At 36.5% G+C, this 22,432-nt stretch overlaps 1 protein-coding gene across 18 annotated transcripts; it reads right to left on the bottom strand.

The window, feature by feature from the left end:
* Window positions 1-1,893: 1,893 nt before the first annotated feature.
* Window positions 1,894-17,356, bottom strand: LOC136206780 (uncharacterized). Of its 18 annotated transcripts, XM_065997952.1 has the most exons (7): window positions 16,969-17,354; window positions 16,854-16,894; window positions 16,581-16,655; window positions 16,136-16,177; window positions 15,950-16,031; window positions 9,862-10,432; window positions 2,516-9,409 (listed from the first exon to the last, which is right to left on the bottom strand). In XM_065997952.1, exons 6-7 carry the CDS (start codon window positions 10,315-10,317, stop codon window positions 8,027-8,029), a joined length of 1,839 nt encoding a protein of 612 aa, XP_065854024.1. In that variant the 5' UTR covers window positions 10,318-10,432; window positions 15,950-16,031; window positions 16,136-16,177; window positions 16,581-16,655; window positions 16,854-16,894; window positions 16,969-17,354; the 3' UTR covers window positions 2,516-8,026. The 18 variants fall into 18 exon arrangements, 10 of the variants coding, with proteins under 10 accessions (XP_065854024.1, XP_065854026.1, XP_065854022.1 ...); XM_065997954.1 differs by having other exon boundaries at window positions 16,581-16,682; window positions 16,854-17,356; XM_065997950.1 differs by having other exon boundaries at window positions 15,950-16,177.
* Between the last annotated feature and the right edge of the window lie 5,076 nt (window positions 17,357-22,432).

A 22,432-nucleotide genomic window follows, 5' to 3' on the forward strand; every position in this document is an offset into this window, starting at 1 on the left:
TTTGTTACAGCATACTAATACAACTTTAATCAGAAATTTGCAGCCGTTGGATTAAAACAGGCAGACGAGTTTATTGAATTATTATAATAATAATATTGGAAGAGTATAAACTGATATGCACTAGCCAATATCATTGCTATATGGATGTAATATACATAAAAATAAATAAAAGAAAAAGGTGTTGGGTATAAGGTTGGTGCGGAATTGTTCTCATCATCCACATGTCATTAAAAAATACTAATTCATGCATTATTTGTGTCATTTCTTTAGTTGTGCATATCCAGCTATGACATTAAAACATAATCTTTTTTTCTTCCACTATTATTACATTTTTTTTATTATTTCCTATAAGTTCCCCATCTTTTTAATAATAATAATTATTATTATAATTTTTTTATATAATTTAACTTATTGGAATCTCAATTAATTGTAATCACGTAATAAGCTCTAATTAACTATAACCATCAAATTAAATTAAGACTGTCATGCTCAAATTATTGTTATTTCATATTAGGTTTTTGTCAAGTTATATCCTTAATTATAGAGAAAGAGTGTTAATAATATAAATAGTTGCTACTATTAGGGATGTGTGGTTCAAATTTTGGAATCGAAATATAATGGAATCAGAATTAAAATAATTATTTATTTATCATTTTTTTATGTTATTTAATTTGTTAATAATCAGAATCAAAATCAATATAAAATAATAATAATAATAATATTACTATTATTAAATACTGATTCATTATATTTTTTTCTTTATTTGCTTTTCATTTATTAATTTGATGTATTATACACTTTAATATAGATAATGGAGAGGTAGCTTTTTTTTTTTTTGAAACAACTAGCTTATTGTTAATAATAATAAATAATAACTATGTGAAGATAATAAAATCGTAAAAAAAAATGCTTATCGAAAGTTGATTTTTTAATGTTGAATTAAAAAGAAAATGAAAACAACGTGTTTTGCTTGAGTATAGGAAAATGAAAAATGAGTGAGGTAGAGTAGAGGGAAATGGGTGATTCTACTATTTATGTTTATAAAACATATGCAATCAAATAATAATAATAGGAATCTTTGATTCCTATTCAGATTTCTATGTGCTATTTTAACCAACCAAACACTCTTTTAGTAAAGCACTAGACGTTAGTTTGACGATCAAAATCATTAAAAATTGGTTAGAGATTAATTAAATTTGTATTTTTGAGTTTTTTTTTATATAAATACAATTAGAATATGTATGTACTATCTAAAAATAGTATTATAAAACGATTTAATTTAGAAAAACATTTATATCTGTATATATATATCTTAAATACGTGTTAAATAAACATTTCAGTATCAATATTCTTGAAACAACTGAAACAAGTAAAAACTAATGTCTCCAAGTAATATATAAAAAAGAAATATATTGGTCTTAAGTTTTCAAAAGAATTTTCTCATCACGTTGAACATAATTTGAAGGGATTAAACCTGATTCCTAGCTTCCATCTATTTCACCTTATATATCGATTTTTTTTTGAAGATATATCGATTTTTTTAAAGCTCATATATTGATTTTTTTTGTATTATTATATATTATTATAAATTTGTTATTATATCATTAATTAATAAACTCGATTTTTTTTGTTGTATTATTATAAATTATAAAAATGTTATTATATCATTCATTAATTTAATATGTTATTATATCATTAATTAATACATCCTATTATTTTAAGCGGTATTATTTTATAAATTATAATTTATTATTAATTAAATATTTTAAAATTTTCTTTTTTTACTATTTTGACAATTCGTAAAAAAGATTTTAAAACTATCCTCATCAATTTCTATTTGTTTCTATTATTATATATAGTATAGACTAGATGGATACCCTCGTTTCACTTCGGGAAAGAACCGGTCGACATTATTATTATGAATTGAAACTAATCAAGCATATGAAAACTATTCATTTGGATAGTAAATACAACAAATTTTAAGTTACATGCAAAAATAACTATAACATTTTAAAGTTACATAAATGGTTCAAACATGGTCTTTCATCTCTTCATGCAAGTCCTTACTTTCTATTCTCTGGTGACTTGAATAGTCTACTTTTTAGCTTCTTCCTTTATTTCTTTTTCCTCCATGCATAGTTTTCTTCTGCTAACCGAAAAGGGATGACCAAATGAACACACCATATAAATAGCAAAAAAAGAATATTAAAGAGAAGTACAAATGTTTAATAACAAAATCTAACAACAATTTTTTAACATTAGCTTTCATGGAAGTCATATTTTTTATTTTCTAAATCCAATTGAGATTAATTAAGTAGATAACCATATAAGAAATAATTCAAATGACAAACTCTCTTACAAAAAGAACCATTGTAATTCAAATGAATATAGATCAAGAAATTGAAACTAATGCAAATAAAACTATAATTTGTACTACGGTGAAATAAATCATAAACCATTACACAGATAACTAAAAAATAGAAGCAATAGACAAATAAAGAAATCAGAGGCTTACCAAAGTTTTATCGAGACAAGACATTGGTGTCACGGACCCTAAAGCTTATCTCGTAAGCTAACCTTTTTCTTTTATGAGTCTCCCCTCTGAAACTTGAAGGGGTGCTCCATAGCTTCAACTGAGACTATTTGAAGAGATCTTAAAGAACTATTCGCCCTCCTTAACTGTAGGGTTCGCTGGTTAGAAGTGATTTTCGCTCTACCATTAATTGTTGCACATCCCGTAAGCTAGCCTTTTTTCTTTTATGGGTCTCCCCTCTTTTCTAATTGACATGAATTGATGAAACCTTATGCAGTAAATTAACTTTTTTTTTTTGGAGAAAAAAGAATGGAGAACTTTAAATGCATAGAACTTGGAAATGATCTTACCAGTAACATGATGCGCCTTCACCTAAGTTGGGATGAAGACTCACTAAGGGATAAGTGTAACCCGTCGTTATCAAGTAATAAATTTCTGGTTAAGTCCAGGTTATCGTCCACAGGATTTATTTCTGCAAGTATCGAATTACTTGGTTTCAGGTGTTATCTAGGCTTAGGGGGTTTTGAGTTGGTTTTTCTAAGTTAATCTACTCCTAGGTTGAATTATACTATTCCTAGCTAAGTTATCTGATTCTAACTAAGTTATTCTATGCCTAATTAAGTTACTCTACCCCTAATTAAGTTAAACTACTCCTAAGTGATCTTTTACCAATGCAATTATCCGAAGGAACATGAAGGGATACGATGATAATGAGAATAGATTGTTTAAGCAATTGAATTAAAACCTAAGTCACTTGTGTCCGAGGCGATTAACCCGACCTATCCTCCTAAAGTCCCTAGTTTGTGATTCCCTTGTAAGGCCGAAACTAGCTCTAAGGCTCAGCAATTTGGGCTTAATCTTCTATAGGGTCGTCAATCATATAGGCATTGACTAGGTCAGATTCAGCTCGCAATATGTGCCAACTTGATTTTGGGATTATCGAATGAGTTAAACCAATCTGACGAAGCGTAAGACAAAGATTAAAGCATTAAAACAATTGAATGAACAAGAACTATAATATATATCAAAGATGAAAGTATTGTCACGAAGTTACAATGAGCCTAGGATTCATAACATGTATCAGAGGCTAGACAGAATATAAAAGAAGAAAAATCCCTTTCAGGGAACCTGTCTACCAATGCAGGCGTCTTCCTAGGACTTAAGGATGGAGCTTGAGGAATCCTCGGTGAACGGAGCTTCAGAGGTGTCTTCAATGGAGGTTTGAAGGATATGGAGGAGGTGGAGAGGATTTCTCAAGATGAAAAGCTAAGAAAATTACAAAGATAAAAGATACTAATTTACATTGGAAAAACTCTATTTATAGGCGTGGCTCGGCCCTCTTTTTGACCTATTTTCGTGTCCTTATGCAGGTAGGAAGTCGTGGGGTCCGTCGTGGCATCGTGGGGGCGGAATTGGTCTTTTTGACCAATTCCCGCAGGTCTGCTCGCCGAGCAGGGCGAGCTGCTCGGCGAGCAGGCGCTACTCGCGACGAGCAGCGCCCTGCTCGGTGAGCAGGCATCCTGCTCGCCTAAGCAGGCCTCCAGGGGCCTGCTCGGCGAGCAGGCATGGCCTACGGAGGCCCGCTCGTCGAGCATTCTTGCCCGGTATGCCCCCGTGTGCTTGCCGACTGCCGTCGATGCCTTTTTCGTCCGAACTTATACCTGCGCATGTACAGAAACTCCAGATAACATTAGTCCAAAGGCTAAATTGACCCGCCAATCGCTTATTTTGAGCAAACGCTTCGTTTGGTGCGACTTTTGATGGACCAATTAGCTTCAAAAGATAACGGAATTATACTATGCATGCTATTTTGGCCGTAATTGCCTAAATTGGTCATAAAACGAGCCTAAACAACGAAAAATAAATAAATCGTTTCCAATTCCTAACTAACTCACACAAAAGCATTTAAATGCGAGAAATGCTCGCTTATTAACTAAATAATGCTAAAACCCGTCCTAAAACCGTACCCAAAGATAGGGGTTTTTGACCCCTATCAAACCTCATCGCACTTAAAACTTTACTTGTCCCCAAGTAAACTAAAAAAAACTAAACCCGCAATCACAAGCAAGCTAGAAAACCTCCCGGTTTGACTAGGTGCTTGACACAATTTCGAGCATCTGTAATTACATGCATTCGGAAATACGAAGTAGAGACACGATATCCAAAAGCCGCATTTCAATTATCATAGGCCATAGTTTTAAGCAAAAGGACACATGTTCAATTAAACGAGCTTGAGGGGATCGCTAAGTAAAACACCTCACCATAGGTAGTTCACTCGATTCACACAATTTTGGTGGCTAAAGTGTTTACTCTCGGCTTATGTTCTTGCTTAGGATTACGTTGATTTTGCACGTTCATCCGAGTTCCTCTACTATGCTATATGACTCCGATGATATCAAAAACAGCCTCGAATTTGGGTTGTAATGTGGTTAGAGGGTTAAAGGTACAACAAGGGTTAATAGTTCTAGCGCTAGAAAAACAAAGTTCAAATGACTTTAGCAAATATGAAGTGACTGAGCTTTTTATTCATAAATTTTTTTTTTTCTTTTTTTTTCTTTTTTGTTTCTTTGAGACGTTTTGATTTTAAGAACTGGGGAACGAAGTTCTCCCCTTTTTGTTCGTCTCTTTTCTTTTCTTTTCTTTTTCTGTTTTTCTTTTCCATTTGGATAGTAATGCTCATTCACTTCTTAGCCTTTTGGCTTGCTACTTTGATGCCATAAATAAAGATAAAGCGCTAGAAGAAAACAAAGGCTCAATTTGAGCTTTGCAAAAATTTTGGGTTAAGTAGCAAACCAAGTTGTGGTTTGCAAAAATAGGTTAGAACGAAAGAAAAATCTATAAACTACAAAAATATAGGCTCAAAGGGACTTCCTAGAGTGGATGAAAAAGAGAAAACAAGGTAAAGAAAAAGGGTTAATTCTGATGAGGCTGATTCATCGTTTATCATTTCAAATCATTGCATGTAGGTTCAACACAGTATTAGGTGCAAAATCTGTAATCTTTCCACAAGTCAAAGCATTCACACAAAAATGTCAAGAAAAAGAGCTTTTTGATGTTCGCTCTTAGGCTCAAATTCAACTCACAATTCTTTGGGTTTCAATTTTGTGTTTACTAGTTTTCCCCAAACTCAAGTTCAACATCACATGCCTTCAATTCTTAAGTTATCTACCTAAGTAATGATTTTAGCATTTCTTCAAAAGTAGGGTCTAAATGCAAACTTTAGCTCATGCTCTTACAGATACAAGGATTGTGTCCTACACCTAAACTAGTTGTCATGCAATATTAGATTTGGTTCTCAGTCCTCAAGGATAAATAACGAAGTTTAGATTCGAAGGAGGTTCACGGTTTTAGGTCCTAAACATGCAAAACATAAATAAAACCCGAAAAACGCAAAACTAAACTAGACACGACGCAACAAAAATTAAAAAATTTATACAATTACAATTTTTGTAAGTTTGTCTACCCCTCCTCCTCACACTAAAAATATGCAATAAGTTCCAACATTGCATCACGAATCATAAAGTACGAGTGTAAAGAGTTAGGGTGGAGAAGACAACTTACTGATCATCTTGAAGACGGAGGATTTGGACACCCGAAGTGTCTTTACCGAGATAAAGTTTGAGTCGATGTCCATTTACTTTCTGGGTGGTTCCATCATTCAACATAATCTCAACCATACCGGAGGGATGTGCGTCAAGAACTGAGAATGGTCCATACCATCTACTCTTGAGCTTGCCAGGGAAGAATCTCAATCGGGAGTTATAAATCAGCACTTGGTCGCCTTTTTGGAAGGTTTTCCGCTGTACTTTTTTTATCGTGCACCCTCTTGGTTCGTTCTTTGTACAGTTTGGCATTCTCGTAAGAGTTGTATTGGAGCTCATCCAGTTCATGTAGTTGTGTTAACCGTAGGTCACCTGAAAGTTTAGGGTCAAAGTTTAGAAATTTTAGCGCCCAATAAGCTTTGTGCTCTAATTCAACAGGCAAATGACAAGATTTCCCGAAAACTAAACGGTAGGGGGACATTCCTATGGGAGTCTTGAATGCTGTCCGGTATGCCCACAGAGCATCGTCCAGTTTAAGACTCCAATCTTTTCTAGCATTCCCCACCGTTTTCTCAAGAATACGTTTTAGCTCTCTGTTTGACACTTCTACCTGACCACTTGTCTGAGGATGGTAAGGTGTTGCGACCCTATGGGCTACGCCATACTTTTGGAGCAACGTGTCAAACTGCTTATTGCAGAAATGGGATCCCCCATCACTAATGATAGTCCGGGGGGTTCCAAATCTGGCAAAGATATTCTTTCTTAGGAATTTTATCACTACTCGAGCATCGTTTGTGGGTAAGGCTTCGGCCTCTACCCATTTAGAGACATAATCAACCGCCACAAGAATGTATTGGTTGGTGTGTGACATAGGGAAAGGTCCCATAAAGTCTATGCCCCAAACATCAAATAGCTCATAGACGAGTATGCCTTGTTGAAGCATCTCATTCCTCCTAGAGATATTCCATACTCTCTGACATGCATCACAGTATTTAATATAACTATTGACATCACTATGCATTTGTGGCCACCAAAGCCCACTTTGGAGGATTTTTACCACTGTCCTATCTGGCCTAAAGTGGTCGCCTGGTTCCCTAGAGTGGCACATGTTAATCACTGACTCTACCTCCTCCTCAGGTATACATCTCCTAATCATGCCATCGGTGCAGAATATTGTTTGCTTTCAAACAAAAACTTACGTCTTTTGTTTGCATCTAAATCAAAAGGAAGAATGTTACCGACTTTGTAGTTCGCGATGTCTGCAAACCAGGGGAGAGTTTTTACCGAATATAACGTTTCATCCGGGAATACCTCCTTGATTGCCTCATGCTCTAAGGATTGCTGATCTGACTCTAACCTGGATAGGTGGTCCGCTATCACGTTTTCCACCCCTTTCTTATCTCTGATCTCGATGTCAAATTCTTGGAGTAGTAAGATCCAACGGATCAGCCTAGGTTTTGCATCCTGCTTGCTCATCAGATATCTCAAGACTGCATGATCAGTAAAAACAATTACCTTAGACAGCACCAAATAAGATCTAAATTTGTCAAAGGCAAAAACTACGGCTAGCAATTCCTTTTCAGTTATTGAGTAATTCTGCTGTGCATCATTTAAGGTTTTGCTAGCATAGAAGATTGGGCGAAAAAGCTTATCTACCCTCTGCCCAAGACAGGCTCCTACAGCCAGATCACTGGCATCGCACATTAACTCAAAGGGAAGGGACCAATCCGGGCTTACCATAATAGGTGCTTCGATTAATTTCTTTTTCAGTAATTTAAATGCAAGCATACATTCTTCATTGAAATTAAAATCAGCATCTTTCAGTAATAATTGAGTGAGGGGTTTAGTGATTTTTGAAAAGTCTTTTATGAACCGTCTATAAAACCTCGCATGTCCTAAAAAGCTCCTAACCAATTTTACATTGGTAGGGGGTGGCAGTTTTTCAATTACCTCAATTTTTGCCAGATCGACCTCGATCCCCTTTCCCGACACCTTGTGTCCTAACACTATACAATTTTGGACCATAATTTTCCCAATTGAGTGCCAAGTTTTTGTCTTCACAACGTTCTAAGACTCGGTCCAGGTTTTCAAGACATTGGTCGAAAGTAGGTCCTGCAACATTAAAATCATCCATGAAAATTTCTAGGAACTCCTCGACCATGTCAGAAAACATAGCCATCATACAACGTTGGAATGTGGCAGGGGCATTACATAATCCGAAAGGCATCCGCCTATATGCGAAAGTCTCATAGGGACAAGTGAATATGGTTTTATCTTGGTCCAAAGGGTCCACAGGAATTTGCATATAGCCGGATAGCCCATCTAAAGTACAGAAAAATTCGTGCCCTACTAACCGTTCCAAAATTTGATCAATAAATGGTAAAGGGAAGTGGTCTTTACGGGTGGCCTCGTTTAATTTCTTATAATCTATGCATACACGCCAACCCGTAACCTTTCTAGTTGGGATTAATTCCCCCTTTTCGTTCTCCATTACCGTCGTCCCCCCCTTTTTGGGCACACATTGAACCGGGCTTACCCATTGGCTATCAGAAATCGGAAAGATGATACCTGCGTCGAGGAGTTTTATAACCTCGGCTTTTACCACCTCTTTCATGTTAGAGTTGAGCCGTCGTTGAGGTTGGGCAGATGGCTTGATCTCTTCCTCAAGGAAAATCCTATGCGTGCAGATTTTGGGGTCGATGCCTTTGATGTCGTGGATTGACCATCCAAAGGCCCCTTTATGTCGCATCAACACCTCCACCAATTTTTCTTCCTGTTCAACTGTCAACAAAGAAGAAATAATAACGGGTAAATCTGTGGGAGGTTGAAGAAAAACATATTTCAGATTGTTGGGCAAGGGCTTAAGCTCCAATTCTGGAGGTTCCTCTAACGAGGTTTTGGGTTTAGGTTTGATCTCGCGATCGAGATCCTCTTTTCTACCCTTGACCCAATAACATTTTTCAAGTAGGAGATCTTCAAATGGTTCATTCGAGTTTTCACATCCCTCACCACCTAGACCGAGTTCTAAAGAGGTATTTCTCATGTTAAGGTCAACTTCCTCAATACATTCATCTATTAGCGCATCTACAAAGTTACAACTTTTGGAGCGTTCTTGAGGAAATTTCATAGACTCATAAACGTTAAATGTTACCTCTTTGTCCTGCACCCTTAGGACCAATTTACCTCCATGGACGTCTATCAGTGTCCTACTGGTTGCAAGGAACGGTCTCCCAAGGAGAATGGGGACGGAGTCATCTTCTTCCATGTCGAGGACCACAAAATCGACCGGGAAGATCAGTTTGTCCACCTTCACCAATACATCTTCAACTATTTCCTGAAAATTGATAAAGACATAAGATTAATACTTGCTCCTAAATCGCATAATGCCCTATCTATGTGCATGTTGCCTATCCTACACGGGATGGTAAAGCTCCCTTGATCTTTAAGCTTGGGGGGTAATTTATGGGTGATTATGGCTGAGCATTGTTCTGTTAAAGCCACTATCTCATTTTCCCCAAACTTTTTCTTTTTCGACAACATGTCTTTAAGAAATTTTGCATAGTTCAGCATTTCCTCTAATGCTTCCATTAATGGAATATTGATTTCTAGTCTACTAAGGATTTCCGAAAACCGAGCAAATTTCTTATCTAGGTTGGCCTTTTTCTGTTTCTGAGGAAATGGCAGTTTTGGTGCATAAGGCCTAACTACTTTTTCTACAGCTACTTCAGGAGCTGGAGTTTCAGATGCGGGACCGGAGTTGCTTACCACTTCCGGTTCCCTACTTACCTGAGGTGACAGATGTGTTTGCGATGGAGGTGCCACGAGTGTGTCCACTTCTTTGCCGCTCCTTAGAGCGATGGCTTGAATTGCCTCCTCTTGTAAGAGGAACGCCTCTTGGCACTCCCTTTCTTCTTGTCTGATTGCGGCAAGCTGGTTGCTCAGGGTCCTGCATGCCTCCTCGTTGGCTGCTAGTCGGACGGATATCTCTCTTAAGAGGGTCATTATTCCTTCTGAGCACTCTGTTTGCCTGCCATAAAAATCAGAGTTAGAATGGGAACATGGAAGGGTATCCACGGGTGCCATGTAGGGCGCCGGTGGATATCGTGTATGCTCCTGATCGTAATAGTTGTAAGTTGGGGGTTCAGAATTATACCTTTGATGATTACCCAAGTAACTTACATTCTCACCTCTGGGTACGTAATAGTTGATGTGGCATACCCTACCGGGGTGATTCTGGCGCATCTCTCGCAAAACGGTGTCCTTGGTTGGTTATTACGGCTGTATGAAGCCACAAGGAAATCCATTTTTGTGTTGAGATCGTTCATGGACGGATTTGACGCTCTGTTGTCCATAGTTGCTGGAAGAACGATTTTATAAGTACAAGTAATGTTACAGAATTTAAGTAATAGTATATCAACAAGTATTTGTATATACAAGTATAAATTATAGTCGAATATGAACAAGTATGATATAAACAAGTATAAGCTATAGGCAAGTATGAATGATATAAACAAGGATATTCACAATGAATGCCTAAACTAACAAATCGACCTTTGGTTCGATATTTCAGAAGAAATAAATCCCCGGCAACGGCGCCAAAAACTTGATGCGCCTTCACCTAAATTGGGATGAAGACTCACTAAGGGATAAGTGTACCCCGTCGTTATCAAGTAATAAATTTCTGGTTAAGTCCAGGTTATCGTCCACAGGATTTATTTCTGCAAGTATCGAATTACTTGGTTTCAGGTGTTATCTAGGCTTAGGGGGTTTTGAGTTGGTTTTTCTAAGTTAATCTACTCCTAGGTTGAATTATACTATTCCTAACTAAGTTATCTGATTCTAACTAAGTTATTCTATGCCTAATTAAGTTACTCTACCCCTAATTAAGTTAAACTACTCCTAAGTGATCTTTTACCAATGCAATTATCTGAAGGAACATGAAGGGATACGATGATAATGAGAATAGATTGTTTAAACAATTGAATTAAAACCTAAGTCACTAGTGTTCGAGGCGATTAACCCGACCTATCCTCCTAAATTCCCTAGTTCGTGATTCCCTTGTAAGGCCGAAACTAGCTCTAAGGCTCAGCAATTTGGGCTTAATCTTCTATAGGATCGTCAATCCTATAGGCACTGACTAGGTCAGATTCAGCTCACAATATGTGCCAACTTGATTTTGGGATTATCGAATGAGTTAAACATATCAGACGAAGCGTAAGACAAAGATTAAAGCATTAAAACAATTGAATGAACAAGAACTATAATATATATCAAAAATGAAAGTATTGTCACGAAGTTACAATGAGCCTAGGATTTATAACATGTATCAGAGGCTAGACAGAATATAAAAGAAGAAAAATCCCTTTCAGGGAACCTGTCTACCAATGCAGGCGTCTTCCTAGGACTTAAGGATGGAGCTTGAGCAATCCTCGGTGAACGGAGCTTCGGAGGTGTCTTCAATTGAGGTTTGAAGGATATGGAGGAGGTGGAGAGGATTTCTCAAGATGAAAAGCTAAGAAAATTACAAAGATAAAAGATATTAATTTACATTGGAAAAACTCTATTTATAGGCGTGGCTCGGCCTTCTTTTTGACCTATTTTCGTGTCCTTATGCAGGTAGGAAGTCGTGGGGTCCGTCGTGGCATCGTGGGGGCGGAATTGGTCTTTTTGACCAATTCCCGCAGGTCTGCTCGCCGAGCAGGGCGAGCTGCTCGGCGAGCAGGCGCTACTCGCGACGAGCAGCGCCCTGCTCGGTGAGCAGGCATCCTGCTCGCCCGAGCAGGCCTCGCCTTCACCTAAGTTGGGATGAAGACTCACTAAGGGATAAGTGTACCCCATCGTTATCAAGTAATAAATTTCTGGTTAAGTCATGGTTATCGTCCACAGGATTTATTTCTGCAAGTATCGAGTTACTTGGTTTCAGGTGTTATCTAGGCTTAGGGGGTTTTGAGTTGGTTTTTCTAAGTTAATCTACTCCTAGGTTGAATTATACTATTCCTAGCTAAGTTATCTGATTCTAACTAAGTTATTCTATGCCTAATCAAGTTACTCTACCCCTAATTAAGTTAAACTACTCCTAAGTGATCTTTTACCAATGCAATTATCTGAAGGAACATGAAGGGATACGATGATAATGAGAATAGATTGTTTAAACAATTGAATTAAAACCTAAGTCACTTGTGTTCGAGGCGATTAACCCGACCTATCCTCCTAAATTCCCTAGTTCGTGATTCCCTTGTAAGGCCAAAACTAGCTCTAAGGCTCAGCAATTTGGGCTTAATCTTCTATAGGATCGTCAATCCTATAGGCACTGACTAGGTCAGATTCAGCTCACAATATGTGCCAACTTGATTTTGGGATTATCGAATGAGTTAAACTAATCAGACGAAGCGTAAGACAAAGATTAAAGCATTAAAACAATTGAATGAACAAGAACTATAATATATATCAAAAATGAAAGTATTGTCACGAAGTTACAATGAGCCTAGGATTCATAACATGTATCAGAGGCTAGACAGAATATAAAAGAAGAAAAATCCCTTTCAGGGAACCTGTCTACCAATGCAGGCGTCTTCCTAGGACTTAAGGATGGAGCTTGAGCAATCCTCGGTGAACGGAGCTTCGGAGGTGTCTTCAATTGAGGTTTGAAGGATATGGAGGAGGTGGAGAGGATTTCTCAAGATGAAAAGCTAAGAAAATTACAAAGATAAAAGATATTAATTTACATTGGAAAAACTCTATTTATAGGCGTGGCTCGGCCCTCTTTTTGACCTATTTTCGTGTCCTTATGCAGGTAGGAAGTCGTGGGGTCCGTCGTGGCATCGTGGGGGCGGAATTGGTCTTTTTGACCAATTCCCGCAGGTCTACTCGCGACGAGCAGCGCCCTGCTCGGCGAGCAGGCATCCTGCTCACCCGAGCAGGCCTGCTCGGTGAGCAGGCATCCTGCTCGCCCGAGCAGGCCCCTGGTGGCCTGCTCGCCGAGCAGGCCTCGCCTTCACCTAAGTTGGGATGAAGACTCACTAAGGGATAAGTGTACCCCATCGTTATCAAGTAATAAATTTCTAGTTAAGTCCAGGTTATCGTCCACAGGATTTATTTCTGCAAGTATCGAGTTACTTGGTTTCAGGTGTTATCTAGGCTTAGGGGGTTTTGAGTTGGTTTTTCTAAGTTAATCTACTCCTAGGTTGAATTATACTATTCCTAGCTAAGTTATCTGATTCTAACTAAGTTATTCTATGCCTAATTAAGTTACTCTACCCCTAATTAAGTTAAACTACTCCTAAGTGATCTTTTACCAATGCAATTATCCCAAGGAACATGAAGGGATACGATGATAATGAGAATAGATTGTTTAAGCACTTGAATTAAAACCTAAGTCACTTGTGTCCGAGGCGATTAACCCGACCTATCCTCCTAAAGTCCCTAGTTCGTGATTCCCTTGTAAGGCCGAAACTAGCTCTAAGGCTCAGCAATTTGGGCTTAATCTTCTATAGGGTCGTCAATCCTATAGGCACTGACTAGGTCAGATTCAGCTCGCAATATGTGCCAACTTGATTTTGGGATTATCGAATGAGTTAAACCAATCAAACGAAGCGTAAGACAAAGATTAAAGCATTAAAACAATTGAATGAACAAGAACTATAATATATATCAAAGATGAAAGTATTGTCACGAAGTTACAATGAGCCTAGGATTCATAACATGTATCAGAGGCTAGACAGAATATAAAAGAAGAAAAATCCCTTTCAGGGAACCTGTCTACCAATGCAGGCGTCTTCCTAGGACTTAAGGATGGAGCTTGAGGAATCCTCGGTGAACGGAGCTTCAGAGGTGTCTTCAATGGAGGTTTGAAGGATATGGAGGAGGTGGAGAGGATTTCTCAAGATGAAAAGCTAAGAAAATTACAAAGATAAAAGATACTAATTTACATTGGAAAAACTCTATTTATAGGCGTGGCTCGGCCCTCTTTTTGACCTATTTTCGTGTCCTTATGCAGGTAGGAAGTCGTGGGGTCCGTCGTGGCATCGTGGGGGCGGAATTGGTCTTTTTGACCAATTCCCGCAGGTCTGCTCGCCGAGCAGGGCGAGCTGCTCGGCGAGCAGGCGCTACTCGCGACGAGCAGCGCCCTGCTCGGCGAGCAGGCCTCTGGTGGCCTGCTCGGCGAGCAGGCATCCTGCTCGCCCGAGCAGGCCTCTAGTGGCCTGCTCGGCGAGCAGGCATGGCCTACGGAGGCCCGCTCGTCGAGCACTCTTGCCCGGTATACCCCCGTGTGCTTGCTGACTGCCGTCGATACCTTTTTCGTCCGAACTTATACCTGCGCATGTACAGAAACTCCAGATAACATTAGTCCAAAGGCTAAATTGACCCGCCAATCGCTTATTTTGAGCAAACGCTTCGTTTGGTGCGACTTTTGACGGACCAATTGGCTTCAAAAGATAACGGAATTATACTATGCATGCTATTTTGGTCGTAATTGCCTAAATTGGTCATAAAACGAGCCTAAACAACGAAAAATAAATAAAACGTTTCCAATTCCTAACTAACTCACACAAAAGCATTTAAATGCAAGAAATGCTCGCTTATTTAACTAAATAATGCTAAAAGCCGTCCTAAAACCGTACCCAAAGATAGGGGTTTTTGACCCCTATCATAACACAAAGTGAAGAACGGATCATACAAATCTTCGAGGTCTACATTAGAACCAAAAAAGTCTGAAACATGATAAGGGCCACATACAATTATACTTATAGGAAGATACAAATAACCACATGAACAATTTTAACATGAAGAAACTGTTAATGAAAAATCATAGGAAGCAATTTGGAAATTGGGAAGAAGATTATTTAGTGGCGGCTATAAAGTTAACTAAGTAACTGTTAATCCTCATGGCAACCTCAATTTCCCCAAAATCCATACAGTAAAAAAATATTTAAAAACATCAAATAAAAAGCTAAAAGTTAATAGAAGAGGGAGAGGTCACTCAGTTCAGCGGGAAGGACAGACACACAAATTTTCTCTATAAAGAAAGAAGCTGCCATTCGGACTTGTTAAGCTTTAATTTACTGACTATTCATTGTGATATTCTCTTCTTTAAATAAACAATTAAAATTGCAAAACATGAGGAAAAAGCGATAAAAAAAAGTAACAAAGACAACAAAGAAAATTACACTGATAAAGATTAGAGATTAGAGGAACATGTGGTCAGTAGAAGCAAAAGGTTGAGAAGCTAGGATTACAAAAAAATATAGAAGAAGCCATATAGAAGTTACCCCTAAATCCAAACGGAAGAGAAATATTTAAATTGAAAATGACATCATAAGTAAATCCAACCATTGGTAAATCAAGTTCCATAACATGTGACCATGAACAGTATACAATGAGCTCATGGAGAGGATGTTGAATTTCGGTTCATAATAAAAGGGCGGCCCGGTCGCATTACGCGTCCCCGCTGAACGAGGGTCCGGGGAGGGGTCCCACCACAAGGGTGTATTGGGGGCAAGCCTTCCCTTGCCAATTGTATACTGTTCATAATATGAAGAGAATTTAGGTAGAAGCTGAAATTAAGCAAGTGGAACCGTAAAACTGATACTGCAAAATTAGGAGAGGGATAGAAGAGTAAACGATAGCTTTCAAACTTTACCTTCGTAAAGTATAGAGTAAAAAATATAAGAATTTGGAAAAACTAAAGTGTAATGTAATATAGATATACATTCTATATAGAAAAAGAATAAAACAAAGATAACATCTGAGAATCACCTACATCAATAATTTCACCACTTTGATATCCATATCCTATATTAGAATCAGTAACTTTAGATCATATAAATGCAAAAGAATAAGAAAACACAGACGAACAATAATACAAAAAAAATACCTTCAGGAAATGAACTGATGAACTTGTGAAACAAATTCCAGGAAACCTTCATCAAGAATTGGGAGACTTCAATGCACATATCCTTTATTGAAAAAAAAAATAGTTCACTTAATTTTAATAGAATAAGAAAACACAGAACCTCTATTCAACGAAAATAATACAAAAGGATGATAATTGTATACAAACTCGTGAACATAATATGACGGGGACATGGAGAGGAGGCAAGAGCTGAAAGTAAGGGAATATAACTGTTAAAATTCACATGAAGAAAGTATGCAGGAGAAGGAAAAAAAATCCATATCAGGTATGAGAATTTACCTTCGAACATGGAAGTAAATTGGAAGAACAAATGACTAACTTGCAGATTAGAAAACATAAACTCTTACTATTATATTAGATAAAGATAATATTACTATTACCATGTTAATGTTGGGATTACTAATCCTAATAACAGGTGAACCCATAAAGAACTCATAAAAAATTGAAGTTGGAAAAACCAAAGAACAATGATAAAGAGAGAAAATAGAAAGAATTAGAGCTAAAACCCAGAAAAATAAGGACCCTATAACAATTTGAAACAGATCTATATAAATAAGGGGCAAAAAGAGCTAAGACACAATTAATGTTTAACCTTTGAAATGAAATCTGCACTCTGTAGATCTATAGAAAGGAAGGTTGGCACTGAAGACCTCCACCCAGGGTTTCTCTGTAGATAGAGTATTTCAAGGACAAACTGTTAGACAAAAGTAAAAAAAAAATTATAGATCAAACTATACCAAAGGTATGAAGCAAAAGGCAAGAAGGGATTATGAATGCCATGAACACAAACAGATCAGTAAGAGCCAAAAAAGCTGGAGACGAAATGGAATGGGAAAAAAATAAGAATAAAGGAAGAACTACTCACCAGGAGAAGAAGAAACGGTCACATCGCAATTTTCTCCACGCCTTAAGATCCATGAACAAACACAGATTAGTAAGACCCAAAAGCGAGAGAAGAAACTGGATCGGAGAAAAATTACCAATAGAGACTGATATAATATTGTGCATCAGCGGTGAATTACTCGAGGCCTTCACTGTATTAGACGGTAGCAGCTGGGAAGTGAGAAAGAGAACTTTGAATCGCCATGATAGGCGGATGGCAAGCTGATAACGGGAAATGAATGATGAAATAAAAGGGAAAACAAATGAAAAAAAAAGGTAGAGAATAGGGAAAGGGTGAGGGAGAGCATCAATAAAAGAAAACGGAAGAGAGCACGGTGGAGAAATCACTAGAAAGTTGTGGCACTGAAACAACATGGAAGAGAGAAGGGAAGACAGACAGAAGAGAGAGAAAGGAAGAAGAGAGAAAGCACATGGCCCAAATATCGAAGCTTGTTATTTGAGAACGACATCGTTTTGGTATACCAGGGCTGAAAATTGCCAGTGAATGCCAAGGGTAACACAGTCAATCTGAATTTAAGGATAAAATTGAAAAAAATTAAAAAAAATTCTCTAATTTTACTGTTCCCTACCATTCACTTTTATATGTATATATAATAGTAAGTAGACCTTATTATATATACTAATAATATATTTTTAATAAGTGTTACTTATTAAATTTTACATATTAATATTTATCTTTCTTGTAGTGAAGCAACTTGTTTTATAAAGTGAAGATATTATGTTTAGTGAAATTAAACGTATCCAAGATGAAATGAATGAAGTGGAAGTGGAAGAATATGGATGTGTAAAATTAGGAATGTAAAGATGATACATGTAAAGATGAATTATTGGAAGCTATAATATATATATATATATATATATATATATATATATATATATATATATATATGCAGTTGAGAAGGTGAGGTCAAAAGAAAGAAAGAAATTGGAAAATGGCAATAGCCAGCCTTTTGAGAACATTTGGTGTATTAGAAATTTCTGTCTGAATCAATCAACCCGTACATTATATTTTATCCATTCCGATCATCATTTTTATGGTTCAATGTTTTATTTATTATTATTTACTTGAAAGCTTTCATTTCTCTTTAGTAAAAAATAACTTTACACCTGATTTAAGTTACTTAGGCATTTAAAAAGCTGTCACAATCTATATATATATATAAGGGAAGTTACCTCATTAATACATTATTAACATGAGAACAAATTTGTACACATGGACTTATCTTATTTTACATGTCACAAATCTTGCGGTTGTACATCTGACGCCTATCCTATCCTATTCTATATAATGTCAATTCAAAAATAAAAACTATTAAATGAATGTATGAGTAAATATCATTCAATCATGTGAAGGTAACTTATTTCAGACGTCACAAAGCTTATGGTTGCTATTCAATTTTGACGCCTATTTTATCTTATCCTATATATAAACGTCAGCTCGAAAATAAAAACTATTAAATGAATGTACGAATAAATCTCATTCATCTATGTGAAGTTATCTTATTTTAAACGTCACAAAGCTTGTAGTTGCGGTTCAAATTTCACGCATATCCTGTCCTATTCTATATATAATCGCCAGCTCAAAAATAAAAACTATTAAATGAATGTTCAAATAAATCTCATTCATCCATGTGAAATTATCTTATTTTAGATGTCACAAAGTTTGTGGTTGTGGCCCAAATTTGACACCTACCTTGTCCTATTCTATATATAATCATCAGTTCGAAAATAAAAACTATTAAATTAACATACGAGTAAATCTCATTCATTTTTTCCAAAGCTTTTTTGTTTATGATTTATGAAAAGTACATGCATGTTGAAATCAAATAAAACTATCACCAAATTTACATAATAAACTCACACGCGATATGTGGGGCTGTAATTGAGCCGAGCCGAGTTTTGGCCTGCTCAGGCTCCACTCTTCAGAAAATGGACGAGCTCGAACTCAACATTTTTTCGTGAGCTGCTCGCGAGTTGTTCACAAGCTCATTGCAAGCTTTGCTCGTAAGCAACTCGTTAATTCAGTTCATGAACTTTGGTTTCGAACAACTCATTAATTATATTAATTTGAAATTTGTTTAACACAAAACTATATGGTTTTGAAACCTATAAAACTAGATTTTACACAAAACTACATTGTTTTACATTTTCACCTTTATAGAAATATTATTATTAAAAAAATTGAACCAAACTTGCTCATGAGCATTTTTATGAACAACATAATCGACCTATTCACGAGCTTTCGAGCCGAGTTTCGATGTGCTCAAACTCGGCTCGTTTATAAATCCAGCTGAACACGATCGAGTTTTTATCGAACCGAACACCAAACCACTCATGAGTGACTTGACTCATTTACAACCCTAGCGTCATAAGTGAAGCAACTATTGATTTATTATTATATTGTTTTTATTTTTTATTTTAATTTTGATTAATACCACGTTTCACTTTTGAATAACCCATCACTACTTAAGAATTTTATCGGAATGTCTTAATTTTGAGAAATCCCCTTCCTATGTAATGTGCCCCTCCATTTCAAAATAATTGTCACATTTGACCTAATCACATATATTAAGGAAGTGATTGGTTTGCATTAAATTTGTGAAAGTTATACTAAAATACCATTTATCTTTTTTTATTAATAATCCTTAAATTTTGTGTCAGACCTTAAATTTAACCACTCTTCATACATTGAAAACTTAAAATGACAAAATGTATAGTTAATATTAAATTCACTAATGAGAGTAAAACAGAAAAAAAAACTATTTTGAAAACTAAAACTCACAAATAATATAATATAAGAAAATTTAACAAAATATGATAATTATGTTAAAATAGAGGGATACCAAAGTTTTTTTTTTTTTTTTGTTGAACCATGAGTATATATCAAAGTTAGTTAATTAATTTATCATCCATAAAGCATATATATTTTCTCCGTGGGACCCTCGCCCCATTCCCGTATAAATCCCCGAATAATAAAATATTTACATATATTTTAGTTTTATTTCTATAGTCTCGTTAATTTTATTTTATTTCTATAGTGTGTTTTATTACTAATTAATTAAGTTTTATTTCTATAATTTGATTAATTTAATTCTGTTTTATTACTCATTAATTTAATTCAATTATCTTCCTATAAACAAAGCTTATTTAGGTAATACGGTGGTAATATAATGATCTTAATGAGGTCATGGACTTCTAGTCAATTAAATCATGAGTGATATGATGGTAGTCGATCTAGATAGCCAATAGAATTGTGTGTCATTATACTTATAAACTATAGGCTTAATACATCATTTACCCCTGAACTTGTCCAAAAAGCTTGATTGGCCCCCTGAACTTTCAAAGTGTCCCGATAGCCTCCTGAACTTGCATAAAATATTCAGTTAGCCCCCTGAACTTGCATTAAATGTAATCAACTGATCACTCGGTTCCAAAAAAATAAGTTAAATACGGAAGATATATTGGACGAGTCTTAAAAAAAGTAAAACGACCCAAATCGGAGTATACGGTGCTTAGAATAGAGAAGACAAGTTGTATAGTTGAGCAAGCAATAACTTCATTTTTAATCTATTTTTGAATTATGTAATAACATTCTAAGATACGTAGAATACATCTTCCGTATTTAACTTACTTTTTTGCGACCGATTGATCAATTGATTACATTTTACGCAAGTTCAGGGGGCTAACTGAACATTTTATGTAAGTTCAGGGAGCTGTCAAGACCTTTTGAAAGTTCAGGGGGCCAATCAAGCTTTTTGGACAAGTTCAGGGGCAAATGATGTATTAAGCCTAAACTATATTAATTCAACTTCTGGTCAATTAAATTATGAGTAGATTTTTACTTCTTGTTTTAACTTCCACTTCTAATGCATAATACATACCGGAATTAAACATCCTCAAATCTTAATTCAGTGGCTAATGCATACAAATACCTATAAATAAATAATGTTGGTAAATACGGATGGCTCCTGCCTTAGCAATGACAAGATTGCTGCCGGAGGAGTTCGTCGTGATACGGGTGGCGCCTGGCTGTCTGGGTTTATCCAGAACCTGGGGATGGGTTCTTCCTTTTCGGCGGAACTGTGGGGTATTCTCTCGGGTATCAAGCTTGCCATTAGCCTGTGTGTTAAGAGGTTATCAGTGGAGTCTGATAACATGGAGGCAATCAACAGGATTTCTGATAACCAGGCTATTTGTCTTAACAGCCAAAATCTTATCAAAGCTATTTTAAGGCTTCGCCCTTCCTTTGAGTTCTTAAAGTTCAGCCACATTTACAGGGAACAGAAATGGGTTGCGGATCGCTTGGCGGCAGCTGGGCATGAGGGGATGTTAGGTGTTTCTACCCTTTCTGATCCTCCTATCTTTCTTTCGTCTCTTCTTTTAGAGGATAGGATTGGGGTTAGCCTTTCTAGGCTGATCCCGGGTTAGGTTCCTTTTTGTTTGTTTTCTTTTCCTGTTCCTACCAAAAAATAATAATAATGTTGGTATCATGTTCTTGACTGATGAGTGCGACTTACCTATTCTAGTATATCATATATTCCAAATATACAAATTAAATGTATTTTTTTGAACTAATATTATTATTATTTTTGGGTATGCGGATTCCCCGTTATCCATGGGATCCACATGGAGAGGAGATGGAGATGAAAAAATTCCCCAAACATTTAATAGGGATTCTCCGAAATCGTCCCCATAAACATTGGGGACGAAATAAGAAATACAACCCCATTTCTGACCGCACCGTTGCCACCCTTATACATAAGAGAAGTCCTCAATGACGGAGAATTAGTTATTAGGTCCACTACACGTGGCCCCTACACATATCCTCAATAGGCCATATTCCCTATGAATCCTCCGTTAGTTAACTTCCTTACTGGTTTTTACCCTAAATCACCATAATACTTTTTATAGGCAAGATAAATAACATGAATGATTTAGGAATTTTCCATACAACCCAGCTTAATGAATCCAAAATGTGATAAGAGTGACAATGGCACTGTAACTACACGAAATTCCATACACCAACTCATTCTGGAAAATTAGAAATCACCCTATTGGGCTTGGCCTCCGGGCCCAATTAGAATTTATGAAAAAGAGCCTTAAATATTTTAGAAGAGTTAAAAGCATCACATATTGTTAGAAATCACTTTGGAGTGATATTTATAAAGAGAGTTCTTACACATTTGGGTGTGTTCAAATGGTGCCCCATTTTTGTAAAAGGGTGAGGACATAGTTGATGCTTGATCATCACACGCGCACCGTCGTCTTCCGTCGTAGTGATATTTATAAAGAGAGTCTTTACACATTTGGGTGTGCCCCAGGGTACCCCATTTTTGTGAAAGAGTGAGGACATAGTTGATGCTTGATCATCACACGTGCGCCGCCGTCTTCTGTCCGATTCGGACCAGGTTGGTGTGGTGTAAACTCTATACTTTTTTTATTGAAAATAATAATAATATATTTTTTTTCGGAATTAATTAAAAATCCTAAATCTTTAATGTCTTTTTTAATTTGGTCTTTCTGAACCAGTCACCAATTCCA

Source organism: Euphorbia lathyris, chromosome 9, assembly GCF_963576675.1.
Source record: "Euphorbia lathyris chromosome 9, ddEupLath1.1, whole genome shotgun sequence".
Classification (NCBI taxonomy): domain Eukaryota; kingdom Viridiplantae; phylum Streptophyta; class Magnoliopsida; order Malpighiales; family Euphorbiaceae; genus Euphorbia; species Euphorbia lathyris.

Bases quoted from the DNA above. Each gene is read 5' to 3' on its own strand.
- LOC136206780 (XM_065997954.1), bottom strand. From the start codon at position 10,317: ATGCGCCAGAATCACCCCGGTAGGGTATGCCACATCAACTATTACGTA. The intron at 9,410-9,861 runs GTAAGTAGGGAA...ATCAATTTTCAG, and splicing joins AAACACATCTGTCACCTCAG to GAAATAGTTGAAGATGTATT.